Source organism: Lithobates pipiens, unplaced genomic scaffold, assembly GCF_037356315.1.
Source record: "Lithobates pipiens isolate NorthernLeopardFrog02 unplaced genomic scaffold, aLitPip1_a1.2 Scaffold_18, whole genome shotgun sequence".
Classification (NCBI taxonomy): domain Eukaryota; kingdom Metazoa; phylum Chordata; class Amphibia; order Anura; family Ranidae; genus Lithobates; species Lithobates pipiens.
In genome coordinates, this window is record NW_027507758.1 from 603,927,141 (window position 1) to 603,945,760 (window position 18,620).

Below are 18,620 nucleotides of genomic sequence, written 5' to 3' on the forward strand. Positions count from 1 at the left end.
GGAAAGGTCTTATTGTTGCTGAGGGGGACAATTGTTGCTAGGAGGGATCTACTGCTGAGGGTGCTAGAGGGTCTCTGTCAGGGCTGGGCTCAGCCCTTCCGTCTCTGAGCTATCGGCTAATTGCCAGCTCCTATCTCTCCACAGGTACTCAGTTGTTGATGATATCCTGCTCGTCAGTCCTGCCTACTTAAGCCGTCCAGTCCAGAGGATCGCTGCCTTCGCCTTGATCAACATCACAGAGACGATCCCCTGCGTTCCTGTTTAAAGACTGGCTTTGTTGACATCCCTTCTGGCTCCAGATCCTGCTTGCTGTTTCACTACATTGATCCCTGACTTCTGGCTTGGCTGACTATCTATTCCAGTTACTGAACTTTGGCTATGTTTTGACTACGTTTTTTTTTACTTTTATTATTAAACAAGTGCGATTTAACTGTACTTCTGTCTCGGTCTGATTTCATGGTTTCTGACAGTCTCTTGATACTTGCAGAGGTGCATTGCTGCTAGGATGGATCTATTGTTGCTGCTTTTGTTGTCAGGAAGGGAGGGTGGTGTTGTTGCCTGAAGGGGGGGGGGATCTATTGTTACTGATTGCAGGGGACGTATTTCACTACTTTTCTTATTATCATCATCACATTCCATACAAATTACTTAGCACCCCAAAATGATACTTGGTTCTGTATTCTCAGGTGGGAGGGAGGTGGGCAGGGGGTGGAACCAAGGGATTTGGGCTCAGAGGTGGGTGAACCTGCACCTATTCTCTGAGAAAAAAAAGCACTGCAAACTATACACAAAAACGATCCCCAATACATTCACACAATTTGATAAAATGATTTACTTCAAGTTGATCTCTTTCACATGTACATGCTATCGTTCCCTCGCCACTCCAGTTGGCTGCTGGGAGTGAAGGAAAAAGACTGTGACTTCCAGCTATAGAGATCATGCAACTCATCTCCTTCCTCTGAGGAGACAACATTGGTGCTTAGTCATTTAGGCACCAAGTGTTGTCACATGGGAGGGTGGAAAGAGCATCCTCAGCCCGTACAGGGATTATATTTTTCACAGTAAGGAAGAATTAGACCACTTGCCGGGTTTTTATTGCTGTCTGTGCCCCCCACTGAGAGATTCACCCCCTCTTTTTATCCTGGAGACCCTCCTCACCAAGACTAAAAGCCGGACTCCAGGATCCAGCCCCACTTTGAATTCCTGGCTCCCTCTCCTCAAAAAAAATGCTTACTTCCTAATTAATCCATGATTTTCTTCCCTGTGACGTTACATAGTAGGTGAGGTTGAACAAAGACACAAGTCCAACCTATGTGTGTGATTATATGACAGTATTACATTGTATATCCCTGTATGTTGCGTTTGTTCAGGTGCTTAGCTAATACTTTCTTGAAACTATTGATGCCCCCCGCTGAGACCATCGCCTGTGGAAGGGAATTCCACATCCTTGCCGCTCTTACAGTAAAGAATCCTTTACATAGTTTAAGGTTAAACCTTTTCTTCGAATTTTAATGAGTGGCCACCAGTCTTGTTAAACTCCCTTCTGTGAAAAAGTTTTATCCCTATTGTGGGGTCACCAGTACGGTATTTGTATATTGAAATCATATCCCCTCTCAAGCGTCTCTTCTCCAGAGAGAATAAGTTCAGTGCTCGCAACCTTTCCTCATATCTAATATCCTCCAGACACTTTATTAGCTTTTTTGCCCTTATTTGTACTCTCTCCATTTCCAGTACATCCTTCCTGAGGACTGGTGCCCAGAACTGGATGGCATATTCCAGGTACGGCCGGACCAGAGTCTTGTAACGAGGAAAAATTATCATTTTATCTCTGGAGTTGATCCCCTTTTTAACACATGCCAATATTCTGTTTGCTTTGTTAGCAGCAGATTGGCATTGCATGGCATTGCTGAGCCTATCATTTACTAGGACTCCCAAGTCCTTTTCAGTCCTAGATTCCCCCAGAGGTTCTCCCCCCACCAGTGTATCGATTGCATTCATATTTTTGCCACCCAAATACATTATTTTACATTTTTCTACATTGAACCTCATTTGCCATGTAGTTGCCCACCCCATTCATTTGTTCAGATCTTTTTGCATATCCTGTGGAGAAGTTTTTTCCCTGCTTAGCTTAGTATCGTCCGCAAATACAGAGATTGAACTGTTTACCCCATCCTCCAGGTCCTTTATGAACAAATTAAACATAATTGGTCCCAGCACAGAACCCTGGGGGACCCCACTACCCACCCCTCCCTGACCATTCCGAGTACACCCCATTTATCACCACCCTCTGAACTCACCCTTGTAGCCAGTTTTCAATCCATGTACTCACCCTATGGTTCATGCCAATGGACCATATTTTGTACAGGAAACATTTATAGGGAACTGTGTCAAATGCTTTTGCAAAATCCAGATACATCATGTCTACGGGCCTTCCTTTATCTAGATGGCAACTCACCTCCTCATAGAAGGTTAATAGATTGGGTTTGGCAAGAACGATTATTCATGAATCCATGCTGATTCCGGTGATTGAATCGGTCAGAAAAATGCACTGTTCCCAAGCGCCTGATCTTTGCATCACGTCACATCCGACGGGATAAATAGGAACTACATTTCCCATTATTCTATGGGAGTGCATGACGTGGCGGGCGTGTATGCAAGTTTAGCTCGGGAACCACTTGAATGGCTACTGGATAGGCAACGGGACGACAGAAAAAAGTCATTCACTGCTCTGTGCTGGTTTGCAACCTTGGCACTTACTATTTTCTGTGAATATCCCACCAGCTGGATTTTGCTGAGAGCCGAGTTCACCTCCTGCATTGTGTAACACTTCCTCCACGTGAAGATGTCTACGGCATCCTTGAGAGGGGCCGGCAGCTGTCTACAAGCAAAACAAAAGATGTTCAGAGACTGATAAAGAGAAAATAAAAGAGACCGATTACACACAAATGCCCCAGTTTTTTTTGTAAACCACCACGTGAGACAGCAATGATAAAATTGGAAGTAAAGTCTTCCTCTTTAAAGTGGACCTTCAGCCATTTTTTTTTACTTTTCACCTATTAAATCTTCTGCCCTTGTTGTTTTAACTTTGGATAGCAAAACATTTTTTTTTCTGCCAGTAAATACCTTATATAGCCCACTTCCTGTTTGTCGGATAAAAAGCCTAGGCTTATGACATCATGCACAACTCCCTCTCACTCACTCTGAGAGTTTGCCAGAAAGATGTGTGTGTGTGGGGGGGATGAGTCCTAAGAGGGCCAATGAGAGCTGCAGAGCTGGAGGTGTGCCTCTGTGTGTCTGTGTAAATCCAGGAAGTGAACAGGCAGCAGCTTCAGCTGCCCACAGTTAAAATGGCTGCAGCCAGACTCAATGGAGGGAGATTTCTGCAGCATATTTGGCAAGTACAGAATCACAGTTTATATAAAATAATATGCAAAGTGGTTGGAGGGAATCTCCAGAACGGCAAAGATGTTTTTATTTGAAATTATGTAGTTCCTCTTTAATTTTACATACAGGTAAGCCTATAAGTAAGGCTTACCTGTAGGTACTGTAAATATCTCCTGAACTTGCACCATTTAGGAGATATTTACTATAAGCGCTGATGCCAACGTCATTGGTGCATACCCACTGTGCCCGCTTGTGCCGTTTGTTCAGGACCTGTGCCGTACTGGCGGCACCCGCGCACATGCATGGGAATGATGTTATTGCGGCTCAGGCCAATCACAGCGCCGGAGCCCGCGACCCCAGAAGTAACTCCAGGAAAGATGTCGGCTTTGGGAGCGGAGTGCGGGCGGCACTGCAGAGCATCATCCTAAGGTAATTCATAATGAGCTAGTATGTGTAGCATAGGCACTGAATGCGGGACTCAGCCCTGCCCACCGCATCACTGGATTTGATTGACAGCAGCAGAAACAAATGGCTGTGATGCTATCAATCTATCCGATCAAGGGCCGAGAACCCACGGGCAAAGAACGAGCATTTCCCCGTGGGACAAGTTCGAGGGTTCAAGCAAGTAAAATAATGGGGGGGTTAGGGATTGACCGATAGGTGTTTTTTTCACCTTGCATAGGATACATTAAGATGAAAAAACACAAACCTTTACAACCCAAGAGGAACTGCAGTCTGCTCATATTATTTGTAATAAAAACATTTTTGCCCTTCTGAAGCTTCCCTCCAACCACTTTGCATATTATTTTATATATACAAGCTCATTGGTTTCTATGCAGCTTCTAAGTGAGCCTTATTTTGCACTCTCCAGCATAGTAAATAAACCTCATTTTGTACTTAAAGCAGAGGTCTGCCCAAAAAAAAAAAAAAAAAATTATTAAAAGTCAGCAGCTACAAATACTGCAGCTGCTGACCTTTAATATATGGACACTTACCTGTCCAGGGAGCCCGCAATGTCGGCAGCCGAAGCTGATCTGTCTGCCAGCTCTCGGCGGCTGCTGTAAGGAAATCAGGCAGTGAAGCCGTGCGGCTTCACTTCCTGGTTCCCTACTGCGCATGTGCGAGTAGGCTGAGCGTCCTCACTGGTCCCTGCTGTGTTCTGGGACCTGTGTGTCTCCCAGAATACTGGAGGGGTAGGACAGAGTAGGCGCTGGAAGTGGCATAGGTCACTGTGAACGCCGCGGTGATCTATGCCAGGAAGTGGGAGCAAATACCTGTGACAAGGATTCCAAAAAGTGGAAGTTCCATTTTTGGGTGGAACTCCACTTTCAAATTGGATAAGCCTGTGCTGCGATTTTGTACTTGCCATATATGCTGCACAAATCTCCCTCCACTGAGTCTGGATGCAGCCATTTTAACTGTGGGCAGCTGAAGCTGCTGCCTGTTCACTTCCTGGATTTACAAAGACACACAGAGGCAAACCTCCAGCTCTGCAGCACTCATTGGCCTCCTTATGACTCATCCCCCCGCCCTTCCTGGAAAAACTCTCATGAGAGTGAGAGAGAGCGAGCTGTGCATGATGTCATAAGCCTAGGCTACTGACCAGACAAGAAACAGGAAGTGGGTTCTATAAAGGTATTTACTGGCAGAAAAAAAAAAAATGTTTTACTCTGGAAGATTTACCCCCCTTCACTATGCCATTATTTTTTGCAACACGGCACTGCAGAGTCTGTTCAGCTAAATTACCATCCAATAGTAATTTCCACCCATTGCCATATGATTATAATGATATGTGCCGCTTACCCCCCTTCAAGACCAGGCCATTTTTTTGCGATATGGCACTGCGTTACTTTAATGCCGCGTACACACGAGCGGACTGTATGGCGTACTTAGTCCGTCGAAACACATTTCAGCGGACAATCCGCTCGTGTGTGGGCTTCAGCGGACTTTTTCAGCGTGCAGTCCGGCGTACTAAGAATTTCCGATTTTTCGAAATTCTGTCCGTCGTACTTTGGTTTCAGCGGACAATCCGCTCGTCAGTATGCTAGTTCAACGGACTAAGAATGGCGCATGCCCAGAAAGGATTTACACGGCGGAAGGGTGCTTTGCTGTGTCTTGGACTTCCTATTTCTAGTCCCGTCGTACGTGCTGTACACGTCATCGCGCAAGCTTTCGACGGACTGTTTGTGCATCCGTGTGTGGTCAAGTCCGTTCAGTGGAAAGTACGACGGACTGTCCGTCGGATTGTATGACGAACTAAGTACGCCATACAATCCGCTCGTGTGTACGCGGCATAACTGACAATTGCACGGTCCTGCGACGCTGTACCCAAATAAAATTGATGTCCTTTTTTCCCCACAAATAGAGCTTTCTTTTGGTGGTATTTCATCAACTCGGCAGTTTTTATTTTTGCGCTATAAACAAAAAAAGTCTTACAATTTTGAGAAAAAAAAAACTATATTTTTTACTTTCGGCTATAATACATATCCAAAAAAACAAAAAGTAAAAAAACAACTTTCTTCTTCAATTTAGGTCAATATGTATTCTACTACATATTTTTGGTAAAAAAAAAAATCTCAATAAGCGCATATTGATTAGTAAAAGTGATAGCATCTACAAACCACGGGATAGATTTATGGAATTTTACTTTTTTACTAGTAATGGTGGCGATGAGCGCTTTTTAGTGGGATTGCGGCGGATAAATCTGACCCCAAGTGACACTTTTTGGGGATCGGTGACACCAATACATTGATCAGTGCTAAAAAAATACATTTTTTTACATACACATTTTTAAACACATTTAATAAAAAATGCAGTGATCAATGTATAAACGACACTGTCAGAGAAGGGGTTAACTACAGCAGCGATCAAAGGGTTAAACGTGTTCCCTCAGTGTGTGTACTGACAGGAAGAACACAGATAACGCTGTTCCTGATTACTAGGAACACACAATTTCCACGCTGTCCCCTGTCAGAACGGAGATCTGCCCCGTTTACATAGGCAGATCCCCGTTCTGCCTCTCTGTGAAGTGATAGTAGGGGGCCAGCGAACATCGGTTCCGTCGAATACACGCATTGGCTCCTCCTCTGTGCAGTGGGCACCCATAGTATTGCATGAAACAACTTAAAAGGTACGTTGTTTTACGCAATAGAGCCGCCCTGCCGTAGTATACATGTGGTGGGCGGTCTTTAAAGCGGGAGTTCGGCCGTTTTTTTTTTTTTTTTTTACAAGTCAGCAGCTACAAATAATGCAGCTACTGACTTTTAAAATAAGGACACTTACCCACCCAGCACGCCCGCGATGTCGGCACCCGAAGCCGATCTCTCTATCGTCTCTCGGGTGCTGCCGCCGCCATCTTGGGTATGGGAATCAGGAAATGGAGCATTGCGGCTTCACTTCCCGGTTCCCTACTGCGCATGCACGAATCGCGCTGCGCAATAAGGATGGTCCCCGCTGTCCCTGGGATCCGTGTGTTTCCCAGCGGACAGCGGGGGACCCGCAGGAAGTGGCGTAAATATCCACAGATTCTGCGGATATTTATGCCGGAAGTGGGTGCAAATACCTGTACTGTACAGGTATCTGCATCCCCCTCCCCCCTGAAAGGTGCCAATTGTGGCGCCGGAGGGGGGGAGGGTTCCGATGAGCGGAAGTTCCACTTTAGGGTGGAGCCCCGCTTTAACTGGTTAAAGCTCAAGTCTGGGTTCACACGGGTGTGATGTTAGACATTGCATGTGGATTTGTACAGTACTGCTGTGCAGATCAAACGCGATGTTTGTGCGAAGCAAATTCAGCTTAATTTGCATCGCATGCGCACCAAAAATGGTGCAGGACCAATTTTTTTGGTCCACACTGGAATCGGATCGATTCCTGAAGCATTTGGCAGTTTGCACTGCGATCTGATCTGGGGGTGTCATTAACTTTGCATTGACACCCGCAGCGGTTCGCAGATGTCAGCTTGAACTGCTGGCAGGTGATATGCGATGCGGGAACCCATACAGGAGTCACGCTGGTTCCAGCATGGCATGTGAACCGGGGCCGAGTGCCTGTTCACACTAGTGTGATACCAGATATAGCATGCGATTCACACCGCATAGCTGTGCAGATCACATGCAATGTCTGTGCGAAGCAATTTCACAATCACAATTCGCACCAAGATGGTACAGGACCCTTTTTTGTTCTGCACTGGAATCGGATAGCATGGGTGTTCACACCTATGCGATCCGATTCCTGCACCATTTCACAGTTTGCAATGCGATCTGAGAACTGATCAGGGGGTATCATTAACTTTACATGGACAACCCCAGCGGTTCACAGATCTCAATGTGAACCACTGTGCGATTCAGATCCAATGCGGAAACCGGCACTGAATCGCAGGGTTTGCCGCATCACACCAGTGGGAACCGAGCCTTAAACTGAATTCCAGGTAGATAAAGACAAATGTTATTGCAGCTCTGCATTCATTAATGAATCACTAAATGTATATTTTTTTAAATGCAAGCAGTGTCATTTCAGATATCATAACATTATCTACATGTAATGTGCTGAAAGACTCCAGAGATTTCTGAAGCATGGGTTGCAAAAAGGAAAGGAACAAAAAATCCTGACCGTACAATTTTAAAAATTCCCTGCAGACCAGAACACACTACTTATCAAAGGCACAACGGCTGGTTAATACCTCTGATCCTCCTTTTTCCACTTGGTGGCAGACTGCGCCTTCGGAACGCGTTCAATGAAATTAACCAGTTCTTCCATGAGGAGTCTGAGACACAGAACAGACAAATGTTAAAGTGCAACCCCCCACCAAACAAAGATAATGAATGGCATAATAAAACACCACACAAACTGCTTACTGGAGTTTTCTGGAGTGTTGTGTTAGATATAGATTTAAATAGAAAAATATTTAATAAAAAGTGATGAACACCAAGTCTCAGAATTGATTTCTGGACTCCCTTCCTGTGTTAGGCAGATAAGCCACCACTGAATCAGACCTGAAGCTGATTTTCTTCAATGACTCAAACACCTTCAGAAAAAAAAAAAAAACGCTATAACCAGAGACATGCAAGAATCTGAATGGAAAACTTTGCACAAATCCCTGCCACCCATATACAATGCAGGTTATTATATAATTGGATAGACCACCATTTCATGCGATGTATGTGATGAGGGAACCTCTGATATGAAGAGGGGTCTACTGATGAGTTGGGGAACTTCTGATGTGATGGGGACCTCGGATATGACCTGGTGACTACTGATGAGTTGGGGACCTCTACAATGAATGGGGGACTACTGATAAGTTGTGGAACCACTGATGTGATGGCGGACTACTGATGAGTTGGGGAATTACTGATGTGATGGGGGACCTCTACAATGAATGGGGGACTACTGATGTGATGGGGGACCTCTGAAATTAATAGGAGACTACTGATGAGTTGGGGAACCACTGATGCGATGGGTGACTACTGATGAGTTGGGGAACCTCTACAATGAATAGGGGGAATACTGATGTGATGGGGGACCTCTGCTGTGATGGGGGACCTCGGATATGAAAAGGTGACTACTGATGAGTTGGGGAACCACTGATGTTATGGGTGACTACTGACGAGTTGGGGGATCACTGATGTGATGGGTGACTACTGACGAGTTGGGAAACCACTGATAGGACGGGGGACCTCCACAATGAATAGGGGAAAACTGATGTGATGGGGGACCTCTGAAATGAATGGGAGACTACTGATGAGTTGGGGAACCACTGATGTGATGGGTGACTACTGATGTGATGGGGGACCTCTAAAATGAATAGGGGACTACTGATGTGATGGGGGACCTCTAAAATGAATGGGGGACTACTGATGTGATGGGGGACCTCTAAAATGAATGGGGGACTACTGATGTGATGGGGGACCTCTGAAATGCATGGGAGACTACTGATGTGATGGGGGACCTCTGAAATGCATGGGAGACTACTGATGTGATGGGGGACCTCTGAAATGAATGAGAGACTACTGATGAGTTGTGGAACCACTGATATGAATTGATGAATTGAATTGAATGTGATAGGTGGACACTGATGTAAAGGGAAAACCAGTGTTGTGATGGGGAACCTCCAATATGAATTGGGGACTTTGATGTGATGGAGGGATTTGAGGGACTCGGATGTGATGGAGGGACTCTGATGTAAAGGGAGAACTACTGATGTGATGGTGGACCACTGATGTCATGCAGGACCTCTGAGGCGACAGGGGACCTCAGATGTGAATTTCATTTCATAAAGGTGGTTGTGTGTGCATTGTTCCAGTCTCAGGTTTCCCATTGATAATTAACATTTACATTTTATGACATTTTTGACTTGGGGTCCTCGTGATTTTGCATACTATTAAAAGGGAGCCCCAACTTAAAAACAAAAAAAAGGGTTGAGAAATGCTGGTAATGTGCACAAACCTCCTTTGGGCTGCAGTCTAATCACATGATGAAAAACCGAAATAATGGGAATTGCAAACAAACAGGCTGGGTCACAGAAGGTAGCCTAAAACCTGGGTGTTGACTATAGAGCTGAAATATAACCTCACAACCTCGTAATGTAATCTATAAAAGTAACCAGAAAAGTCAGACTAAGGTTTTGGGGCTTAACACTTTTTGGATACACGTTTTGCCGCCCCCGTTCTTCTGCATTTTTTTTGCGATATGTTACTTTAACTTACAAAGCTGTACCCAAATAAAATTGGGGTTTTTCCACACAAATAAAGCTTTCTTTTGGTGGCATTTTATCACATCTGCCTTTTTTTTTTTTTTTTTTTTTGGGCGCTATAAAAACAACAAAAAAACAACAATTTTGAAAAAATAAAACAAAAAGAATATTCTTTACTTTCTGTCATAAAACATATCCAAAAAAAAAAAAATTGAATTTCTTCATCAATTTAGGTCAATATGTATTCCGCTACATATTTTTGGTGAAACCCCCCCCCCCCCAAAAAAAGCATATATTTATTGGTTTGCCCAAATGTTATAGCGTCTACACTCTATGGGATATTTTCATTTATTTTACTAGTAATGGCAGCGATCAGCGACTTATAGAAGGACTGCGATATTACGGCGGATAAATTGGACACTAACTGATGCTTTTTTGATGACCAGTGACACCAATACAAGGCTCAGTGCTAAAAATATGAACTGCTGTAAGAGGAAAGTGAATATATGAAAGCAGAGGTTGTAAGTACAATATCTATCCATTTCTGTGCATTCAGCTCAGCACTGCAATCCCTATGTAGAACCTAGCATCAGATATACAGTCAGGTCCATAAATATTGGGACATCGACACAATTCTAATCTTTTTGGCTCTATACACCACCACAATGGATTTGAAATGAAACAAACAAGATTTGCATTAACTACAGACTTTCAGCTTCAATTTGAGGGTATTTACATCCAAATCAGGTGAACGGTGTAGGAATTACAACAGTTTGTATATGTGCCTCCCACTTTTTAAGGGACCAAAAGTAATGGGACAATTGGCTGGTCAGCTGTTCCATGGCCAGGTGTGTGTTATTCCCTCATTATCCCATTTACAAGGAGCAGATACAAGGTACAGAGTTCACTTCAAGTGTGCTATTTGCATTTGTTGTTGTCAACTCTCAAAACGAGATCCAAAGAGCGATATTACGGCGGATAAATTGGACACTAACTGACGCTTTTTGGGGACCAGTGACACTAATACAGCGCTCAGTGATAAACATATGAATATGAACTGCTGTAAGAGGAAAGTGAATATATGAAAGCAGAGGTTGTAAAAATATCTATCCATTTCTGTTCATTCAGATCAGCATTGCAATCCCTATGTAGGACCTAGCATCAGATATATTTTTACCTGTCAAGTGCACACATGCACAAGTAATGTGTCATTGTTAAAACTTCCAGGTGTTTAATACTGCTCACACAGAGGTAAACGTGCTTCCTTAGACAATGCCTTCATCTGCTTCTCTATCCATGAAAGACAGAGCCATCTTTGCTCAGACATCATCCAGCTGTCACCATCTACTTCCTAGACTGGAAATGTCGCAGCTCAGGATGCATTCCAGGCACAATCTGGCTGTGCCGGATTGACTGACTTCTGTCTGCATGAGCAGGATGATGTCACCAAAAGCACCGGCCAATCAAGATGCTGAAAACCTAGCACCCAGATGTAGCCCATAGAGACCATGACTGTGATGTAACCGCTGCATTACTGTAAAGTAGAAATGAGCATTTTTGAGAGTTTAGTTCTGCTTTAATAAGGGTTTAAAATTGAATACCTTTTATTGAATACAAAATAAATAAAAATAAGAAAGGTTTCCTTAACTGGTGTCATGTGCAGATCAAAGGTCACACCACTGATCTACATATAAATTAAATAGTAAATACAATGAGACAATAATAGGATTTTTGTACTCACTGTAAAATCCCTTTCTCTGAAGTTCATTGACGGACACAGCTCCTTTAAATCTTGACCGTAGGGTTATCACCCCACCTTCAGGCGAGGACTAGGCAGAACATGCAATACATGTGGAAAAAAACAGAACTGTACAGTTCCGTCCAAGTGTCTTGGAGTAAAAACCGTGCTCTTCTGAGGCACAGGGATCAGCGCTGGGTAGAAAAACGGTGCTGAGGCTACAGGAAAATGGCCGCTGGCCATTCTTGTATAGGAAAAAGCACTAGGAAAATGGCAGACGGCCATGCTTCTCACAGAGACTACAGAAAATGGCAGCGGCCACCGCTATGGCGGTAGCAGGTGCAGAGCCCACAGACCCCAGCAGAGAGACAGATGACAGCACACGGACAGTCAGCGCAGGCCCCAGCTAAGGGTCAGAGCCCCCCCGGAGGACCCCTGACCCAGGTACATACACTGCACCACAGCCCAGCCATGCAGCGTCCCCCGCAGGAGGGGGGGGGAAACACAGGGACAGGGAGAGAGGAAAGGGAGTCGAGGGACCTCATAAATCGATCTTCCAGGGAATGCCCAGCTGATCTGTCCTGCCAAGACAAGGAGAGATGTACTTAGCGTCCGGGGGCGAGCTGGAGGCATCCCAACACAGACCCACACCCGAGCAGTATGGGGTGGCTGCTGGCCATGGCACTGTGACAAAGACATCCGTAGACTGGTCATATGCGTGACCCGGAGCATATAGCTCACCAGCCAACCCTGGAGCCATGTCGTGGCCGACCCAGAGCGTAGCTAGGGCCTGCTCATGCTCGATGGCCGGGCTGGGGAGACTACAAGGAACTATACTTATCCAGCCTGTCACCCAGCCGGCTGTTGACAGCAGATCTCACGATCAATATCTTGCGCAAAAGGCAAACATTTCAGAAAAGAAATCCCCAGGACTGATGGTCCCGGCAGGGAGCCTAGGTCCTTCTTCACTAGGTAGAAAAAAAACTGAGCTGCAGGAAGCAGGCTGAGGGATTATAGCCAGAGGTACCGCCCCCTGGGTGGAACTGTACAGTTCTGTTGTTTTCACATGTATTACATGTTCTGCCTAGTGCTCGCCTGAAGGAGGGGTGATAACCCTACGGTCAAGATTTAAAGGAGCTGTGTCCGTCAATGAACAAAAGAGAAACAGTGTTACATTGTATTTATTCAATGGCACTTACAAGCTATCTGCAAGTGTCATTGTACACTTGAACAGTTCCATTTTGACAGCTGTTCATGCTGTGTGATTTAAAGCCATTGCTGGCTGTCATTTTGACAGCTAGTAATTGCCAGTAACAGCAGCAGGCGGACCAGTGGCAGGAGGCGAGTAGCTTGGTGCAAGAGATGCATCCTACAAACTTTGTTGAAAGTATCTCTTAAGCTGGCCATATGTGCTTTGCGATTTAAAGACCCTGCTGGCTGTCATTTTGTCAACCAGTAATTGCAGATAACAGCATAGGCAGGACAGCAGGAGGGGGAGAGGAGCTTGGTGCAAGAGATACGTCCTAAAAACTGTTTTGAATGCATCTCCTAAACTGGCTATATGTGGTGCAATTTAAAAGCCATTGCTGGCTGTCATTTTGACAGCCAGTAATTGCCAATAACAGCGGTGGTGGAACCAGCGCCAGCGGGAGAGGAACTTGTGTGCAAGCAATGCGTCCTACAAACCTTGTTGTATGCATCTCTTATGCCAACCATACATTGATTGAAATGCAGCTGGTTCAGCTTCAATCAATCAATGTATGGGCAGGCCTGAATGGTTTTCTGTACAACAAACCTGATGGAACTTCTTCACTCAATCGGTGTATTCTGATGGCGGGGACATTTCCCCCCTCTATCAGAATACAAGGGCTCATCGAGGTGGATTCCCCCATCCCCATCAAAATGTGTGGATGGGGGAATTGAGTGCTTTTTTTTTTCCCCTTTCAATTTGCAGGTTGATTGAAAAAAAAAAAAAAGACTAATGTATGGGTTGCTTTATTTTTTAAATTCTCAAGTGGTTAACAGACCAAAAGGCAGCAAATAGGAAAAGATCATTGTTTGGTTTTACATAAACTTTAAATGATTATGTGCCTGTTTAACTAAAAAGATTATCAGAGTGTAAAGCTGGATATATGAATAGTAATTTTTTTTTTTTTCTTTCGTTCAGCCAATCGACTTCTGTTGAACAGCGAAAGCAACACAGGGATGGAAATGTGGCTATTCCCTGCTGAAAACGGACGAATATTCATCCATCTATGGCCAGCTTAAGTTACTCTGGGGCAGGGACTGCTGTGAATTTACTCTATAAAAGAACATAACCAATATTATAAAAAATAGAAGTATAAAAATAAAAATAAAAAAATAGAAGTATAAAAAATAAAATAAAAAAATAAACAGATTAACCACTTGGGTACCGCGCTATTGCAAAATGACGGCAATAGCGCGGACCCACATTTCCGGGACTACGTCTATTGACGTAGTCCCGGTTACGAGCGGCCTGCGCGCCCCCTGTGATCGGCGAGTCCGTGAGACTCGCCTGATCACCGATCCGTGTAAGGGGTCGATCCCGACCCCTTATCACGTGATCAGCTGTCAGCCAATGACAGCTGATCATGTGATAAAACGGAGCCGGTAATCGGCTAGTATTCCTCCTCGCGCTAACAGCGCGAGGAGAAAAAAAAAAAGCCGATCGCCGGCGGCCGTGTTCGGGACATCAGTCCCGATCACGGCCAGCAATTTAAACGGACACCTGCCCCCTGCCAGTGCCCACCTGCCACCCGCAGTGCCATCCTGAAATAAAGTAAGTGCCCCCCTGTCAGTGCCACCCAGCAGTGCCCATAGTGCCCACAGTGCCACCCAGCAGTGCCCACAGTGCCACCCAGCAGTGCCCACAGTGCCACCCAGCAGTGCCACCCACAGTGCCACCCAAAATCTGCCTCAAAGGTGCTGCACCCCAGTGCCGCCCATCAGTGCCCAGCAGTGCCGCCCATCAGTGCCCAGCAGTGCCGCCCATCAGTGCCCAGCAGTGCCACCTATCAGAGCCACCTATCAGTGCCACCTATCAGTGCCCATCAGTCCCATCTATCTGTGGTACCTATCAGTGCCCATCCGTGCCACCCATCCGTGCCACTTATCCGTGCCACCCATCCGTGCCATCTTATCTGTGCCCATCTTTGCCCATCAGTGCCGCCTTATCTGTGCCCATCGGTGCCGCCTTATCTGTGCCTATTAGTGCCGCCTTAACTATGCCTATCAGTGCCCACCAGTGCAGCCTATCAGTGCCCACCAATGCAGCCCATCAGTGCCCACCAATGCAGCCTATCAGTGCCCACCAATGCAGCCCATCAGTGCCCACCAATGCAGCCCATCAGTGCCCACCAATGCAGCCCATCAGTGCCCACCAATGCAGCCCATCAGTGCCCACCAATGCAGCCTATCAGTGCCGCCTAATCAGCGCACTTCAATGAAGGAGAAAAATGACCCATTTGCAAAATTTTATAACAAACTATTAAAACATGATTTTTTTTTTTTGCATCTTTTTTTGTTTGTTTAGCAAAAAATAAAACTCCGAGCTGTAACTAAATACCACCAAAAGAAAGCTCTATTTGTGGGAAAAAAATGATAAAAATTTCATTTGGGTACAGTGTTGTATGCCCGCGCAATTGTCATTCAAAGTGCATCAGCGCTGAAAGCTGAAAATTGGTCTGGGACTGAGGGGGGTTTAAGTGCCCAGTAAGCAAGTGGTTAAAAATAAAAAAAATAAAAATAAAAACAGGCTATAGAAATAGTTGTTCTCTCCTGAGAGTTTACCTGCCGATCTGTACGGTGGGCTCGGTGGCGTAGACGGTGCCGGTGAATCCCGTGTGCTCGGTGATGTATGGCAGTGCCATCATACAATGATAGTTAGAGATTAGGATCACATCTACAGTAGACAGATCTATGAGCTGTGTCTGAAAAGCAAAGAGCAGCATATTAAATGAGTTGGCATGTCTCAGACACCCCCACCCCCCCCCCCCTGCCCGCCCCGTCAGCCGCATCTCATCTTATCCCACCCAGACAGCTCCGAGCGGTCATTTCTGCTGGAGAATATTTATTTTATATGATCGCGCCAGCTGCACCTCTATATGCAACTAATAAAAGTCAACAAATTGCTTCAGTGCCTCCAGCTCTCCATTTTCCAGTCAGCAACGACGAAACGCTGCCATACACAAGTTAAAGAGCGCCTCCTTCTGAAAAGTATCCCTCATTTTTAGGTGGAGTAGGGAACAAGGAACTGAGACATACTCAAAAACGTCTTCCAATGGCTGATCGAAATCCACTTAGGCATTTTAGTTGAATGGGTTATCAAATATTTAGATTGATTATTCATATTGGGAAAGATTGATTGAAGAGAGTGTATGGCCACCATTAGGTAGGGTTGTTGATTCAAGTGACTTTCTACTCTACCTATGCTATAATGTCAAAAGTATTGGTACACCTGTCTATACACGCACATGAACTTTAATGGCATCCCAGTCTTAGTCCATAGGGTTCAGTATTGAGTTGGCTCACCCTTTGAAGCCTGAATTTGGTCAAAGACGTAAATTAGGATGAATCTACGACTTGTAGCTATCAATCCAACCCAGAACATGCTTCAGAAAACACTTGTTGGTAAGAAGCGATGTATCAGGTGAAAACTTGTTGGTCAGATAAACGACGTATGACGCGAAAAACTTTTAGGCTCTTTCTTAGGAATCAAACACAAAGGAGAAATTCTGATATCTGGAAGAGGAGGTGGAAGTGGGTCAGTCAAGTTAAGTACGTTTCCTTCACCAACCTCCTTAGATCATTTTTAGCAGCAATAATTGGTTGAAAAGATGGTCATTTAACCACTTGCCTAGAACACTACGTATATATACACTACACTATATTACCAAACGTATTGGGTTGCCTGCCTTTACACGCACATGAACTTTAATGGCATCCCAGTCTTAGACCGTAGGGTTCAAGATTCAGTTGGCCCACCCTTTGCAGCTGTAAGAGCTTTAAAGCGGAGGTCCACCCTAAAGTGGACCTTGCGCTCATCGGAACCCCTTCCCCCCTCCGGTGCCACAATCGGCACCTTTCAGGGGGGTGCAGTTACCTGGATAATCCAGGTAACTGCACCCACTTCCGGGATAGCTCTCTGCGGAAAGGGGCGTAACTTACGCCCCTTTCCGCAAGTGCCCGCCCCTTCCCGCAAGTGCCCCGCTGCCTGCTGGGAAACACACAGATCCCAGAGGCAGCGGGGAGCGTCCTTATTGCGCAGCGCGATTTGCGCATGCGCAGTAGGGAATCGGGAAATGAAGCCGAAAGGCTCCATTTCCTGATTCCCATACCCAAGATGGCGGCGGCAGGACCCGACAGACGACCTAGAGATCGGCTTCGGGTGCCGACATGGCGGGCGCGCTGGACAGGTAAGTGTCACTATTTTAAAAGTCAGCAGCTGCAGTATTTGTAGCTGCTGGCTTTTTAAAAAAAAAAAAAAAAAAAAAACGCGGAGTCCCGGTGGACTCCCGCTTTAACTCTGGGAAGGCTGTCCACAGGGTTTAGGAGTGTGTCTATGAGAATGTTCGACCATTCTTCCAGAAGCACATTTGTGAGATCAGGCAACGATGTGGACAAGAAGGCCTGTCTTGCAGTCTCCATTATAATTCATCCCAAAGGTGTTCTATCGGGTTGAGGTCTGGACTCTGTGCAGGCCAGTCAAGTTCCTCCACCTCAAGCTCGCTCATCCATGTCCTCATGGACCTTGTTTTGTGCACCGGTGCTCAGTCATGTTGCAACAGGAAAGGGTCATCCCCAAACCATTCCCACAAAGTTGGGAGCATGAAATTGTCCAAAAATGTCTTAGTATGCCTTAAAGAGTTCCCTTCACTGGAACCAAGCCCAACCCCTATAAAACAACCTGCACCAAATTCCCCTCTCCATCAAATGATTGGGACCAGCGCTCAAAGAAAGGTCCATAAAGACATAGATGAGCAAGTTTAGGGTGGAGGAACTTGACTGGCCTGCACAGAGCCCTGACCTCAACCCTACAGAACACTTTTAGGATGAACTGGTGTACATTGAGGTCTGCAAGTGGTTTACCAGGGTTATGGCTGAAGATATCAGCCATATCCCCCATGCGTTTTATTCAAACGGCTGTCTTTCTCATGAGACCAGTCTGAGAGGCTCAATAGGCACTGGGACACTTTCCGAACTGGCGGGAGGAGACCGCCCCAGTTACCGCTAGTTTGCATGAGGAAAAAAAAAAAAAATACATTCTTTGATTGACTCTATGGCCTTGGAAGACTGGAGTGACATCCAGGCTGGAAAAAAAAAAAAAAAAAAAGAAAAGTGAAAGATCAAAAACATATTTTTTTTGCTTTAAAAAAATAAAAATAAAAAAAAAATAAAAAGTACCTTTGACCCCAGATCCCTCCCTAAACAGTAGCTGTCATCGCCTATTACTGTCACAAGGGATGTTAATATTATTTGTGACAGCAATAAAAGTGATCAGATTTTATTTATTTTTTTAAGTTAGAGTGTAAAAAAAAACAAAAAAAAAACAAAACAAAGAAAACACATACTTAAAAAGGGGTTGTAAAGGTTCGTTTTTTATTTTATACATAGGTTCCTCTAAGCTAGTGCATTGTTGGTTCACTTACCTTTTCCTTAGATTTCCCTTCTAAATGTTTTTTTTCTTTGTCTGAATATCTCACTTCCTGTTTCTCCTCAGTAAACTTCTCACCATCATCCGAGTGGTGGTTAGTCAGCCAGAACAGCTTACTGAGGAGGAACAGGAAGTGAGAA

General features: G+C 45.1%; 1 protein-coding gene across 2 annotated transcripts in view; it reads right to left on the reverse strand.

Annotated features, from left to right (window-relative positions):
- Positions 1-18,620, reverse strand: part of INTS9 (integrator complex subunit 9) — a 154,558-nt gene that overhangs the window by 41,050 nt on the left and 94,888 nt on the right. Inside the window, exons 1-3 of one of the 2 annotated variants that reach the window (XM_077489258.1) lie at positions 15,618-15,753; positions 8,060-8,143; positions 2,758-2,878 (exon numbers count right to left, since the gene is read on the reverse strand). The exons of the other annotated variant lie outside the window; for it this stretch is intronic. Coding sequence (XP_077345384.1) covers positions 2,758-2,878; positions 8,060-8,143; positions 15,618-15,700 — 288 coding nt within the window. The 5' untranslated portion in view covers positions 15,701-15,753. Of the gene's footprint in view, positions 1-2,757; positions 2,879-8,059; positions 8,144-15,617; positions 15,754-18,620 lie in introns of those variants that run through there. 2 annotated transcript variants of the gene reach the window in all.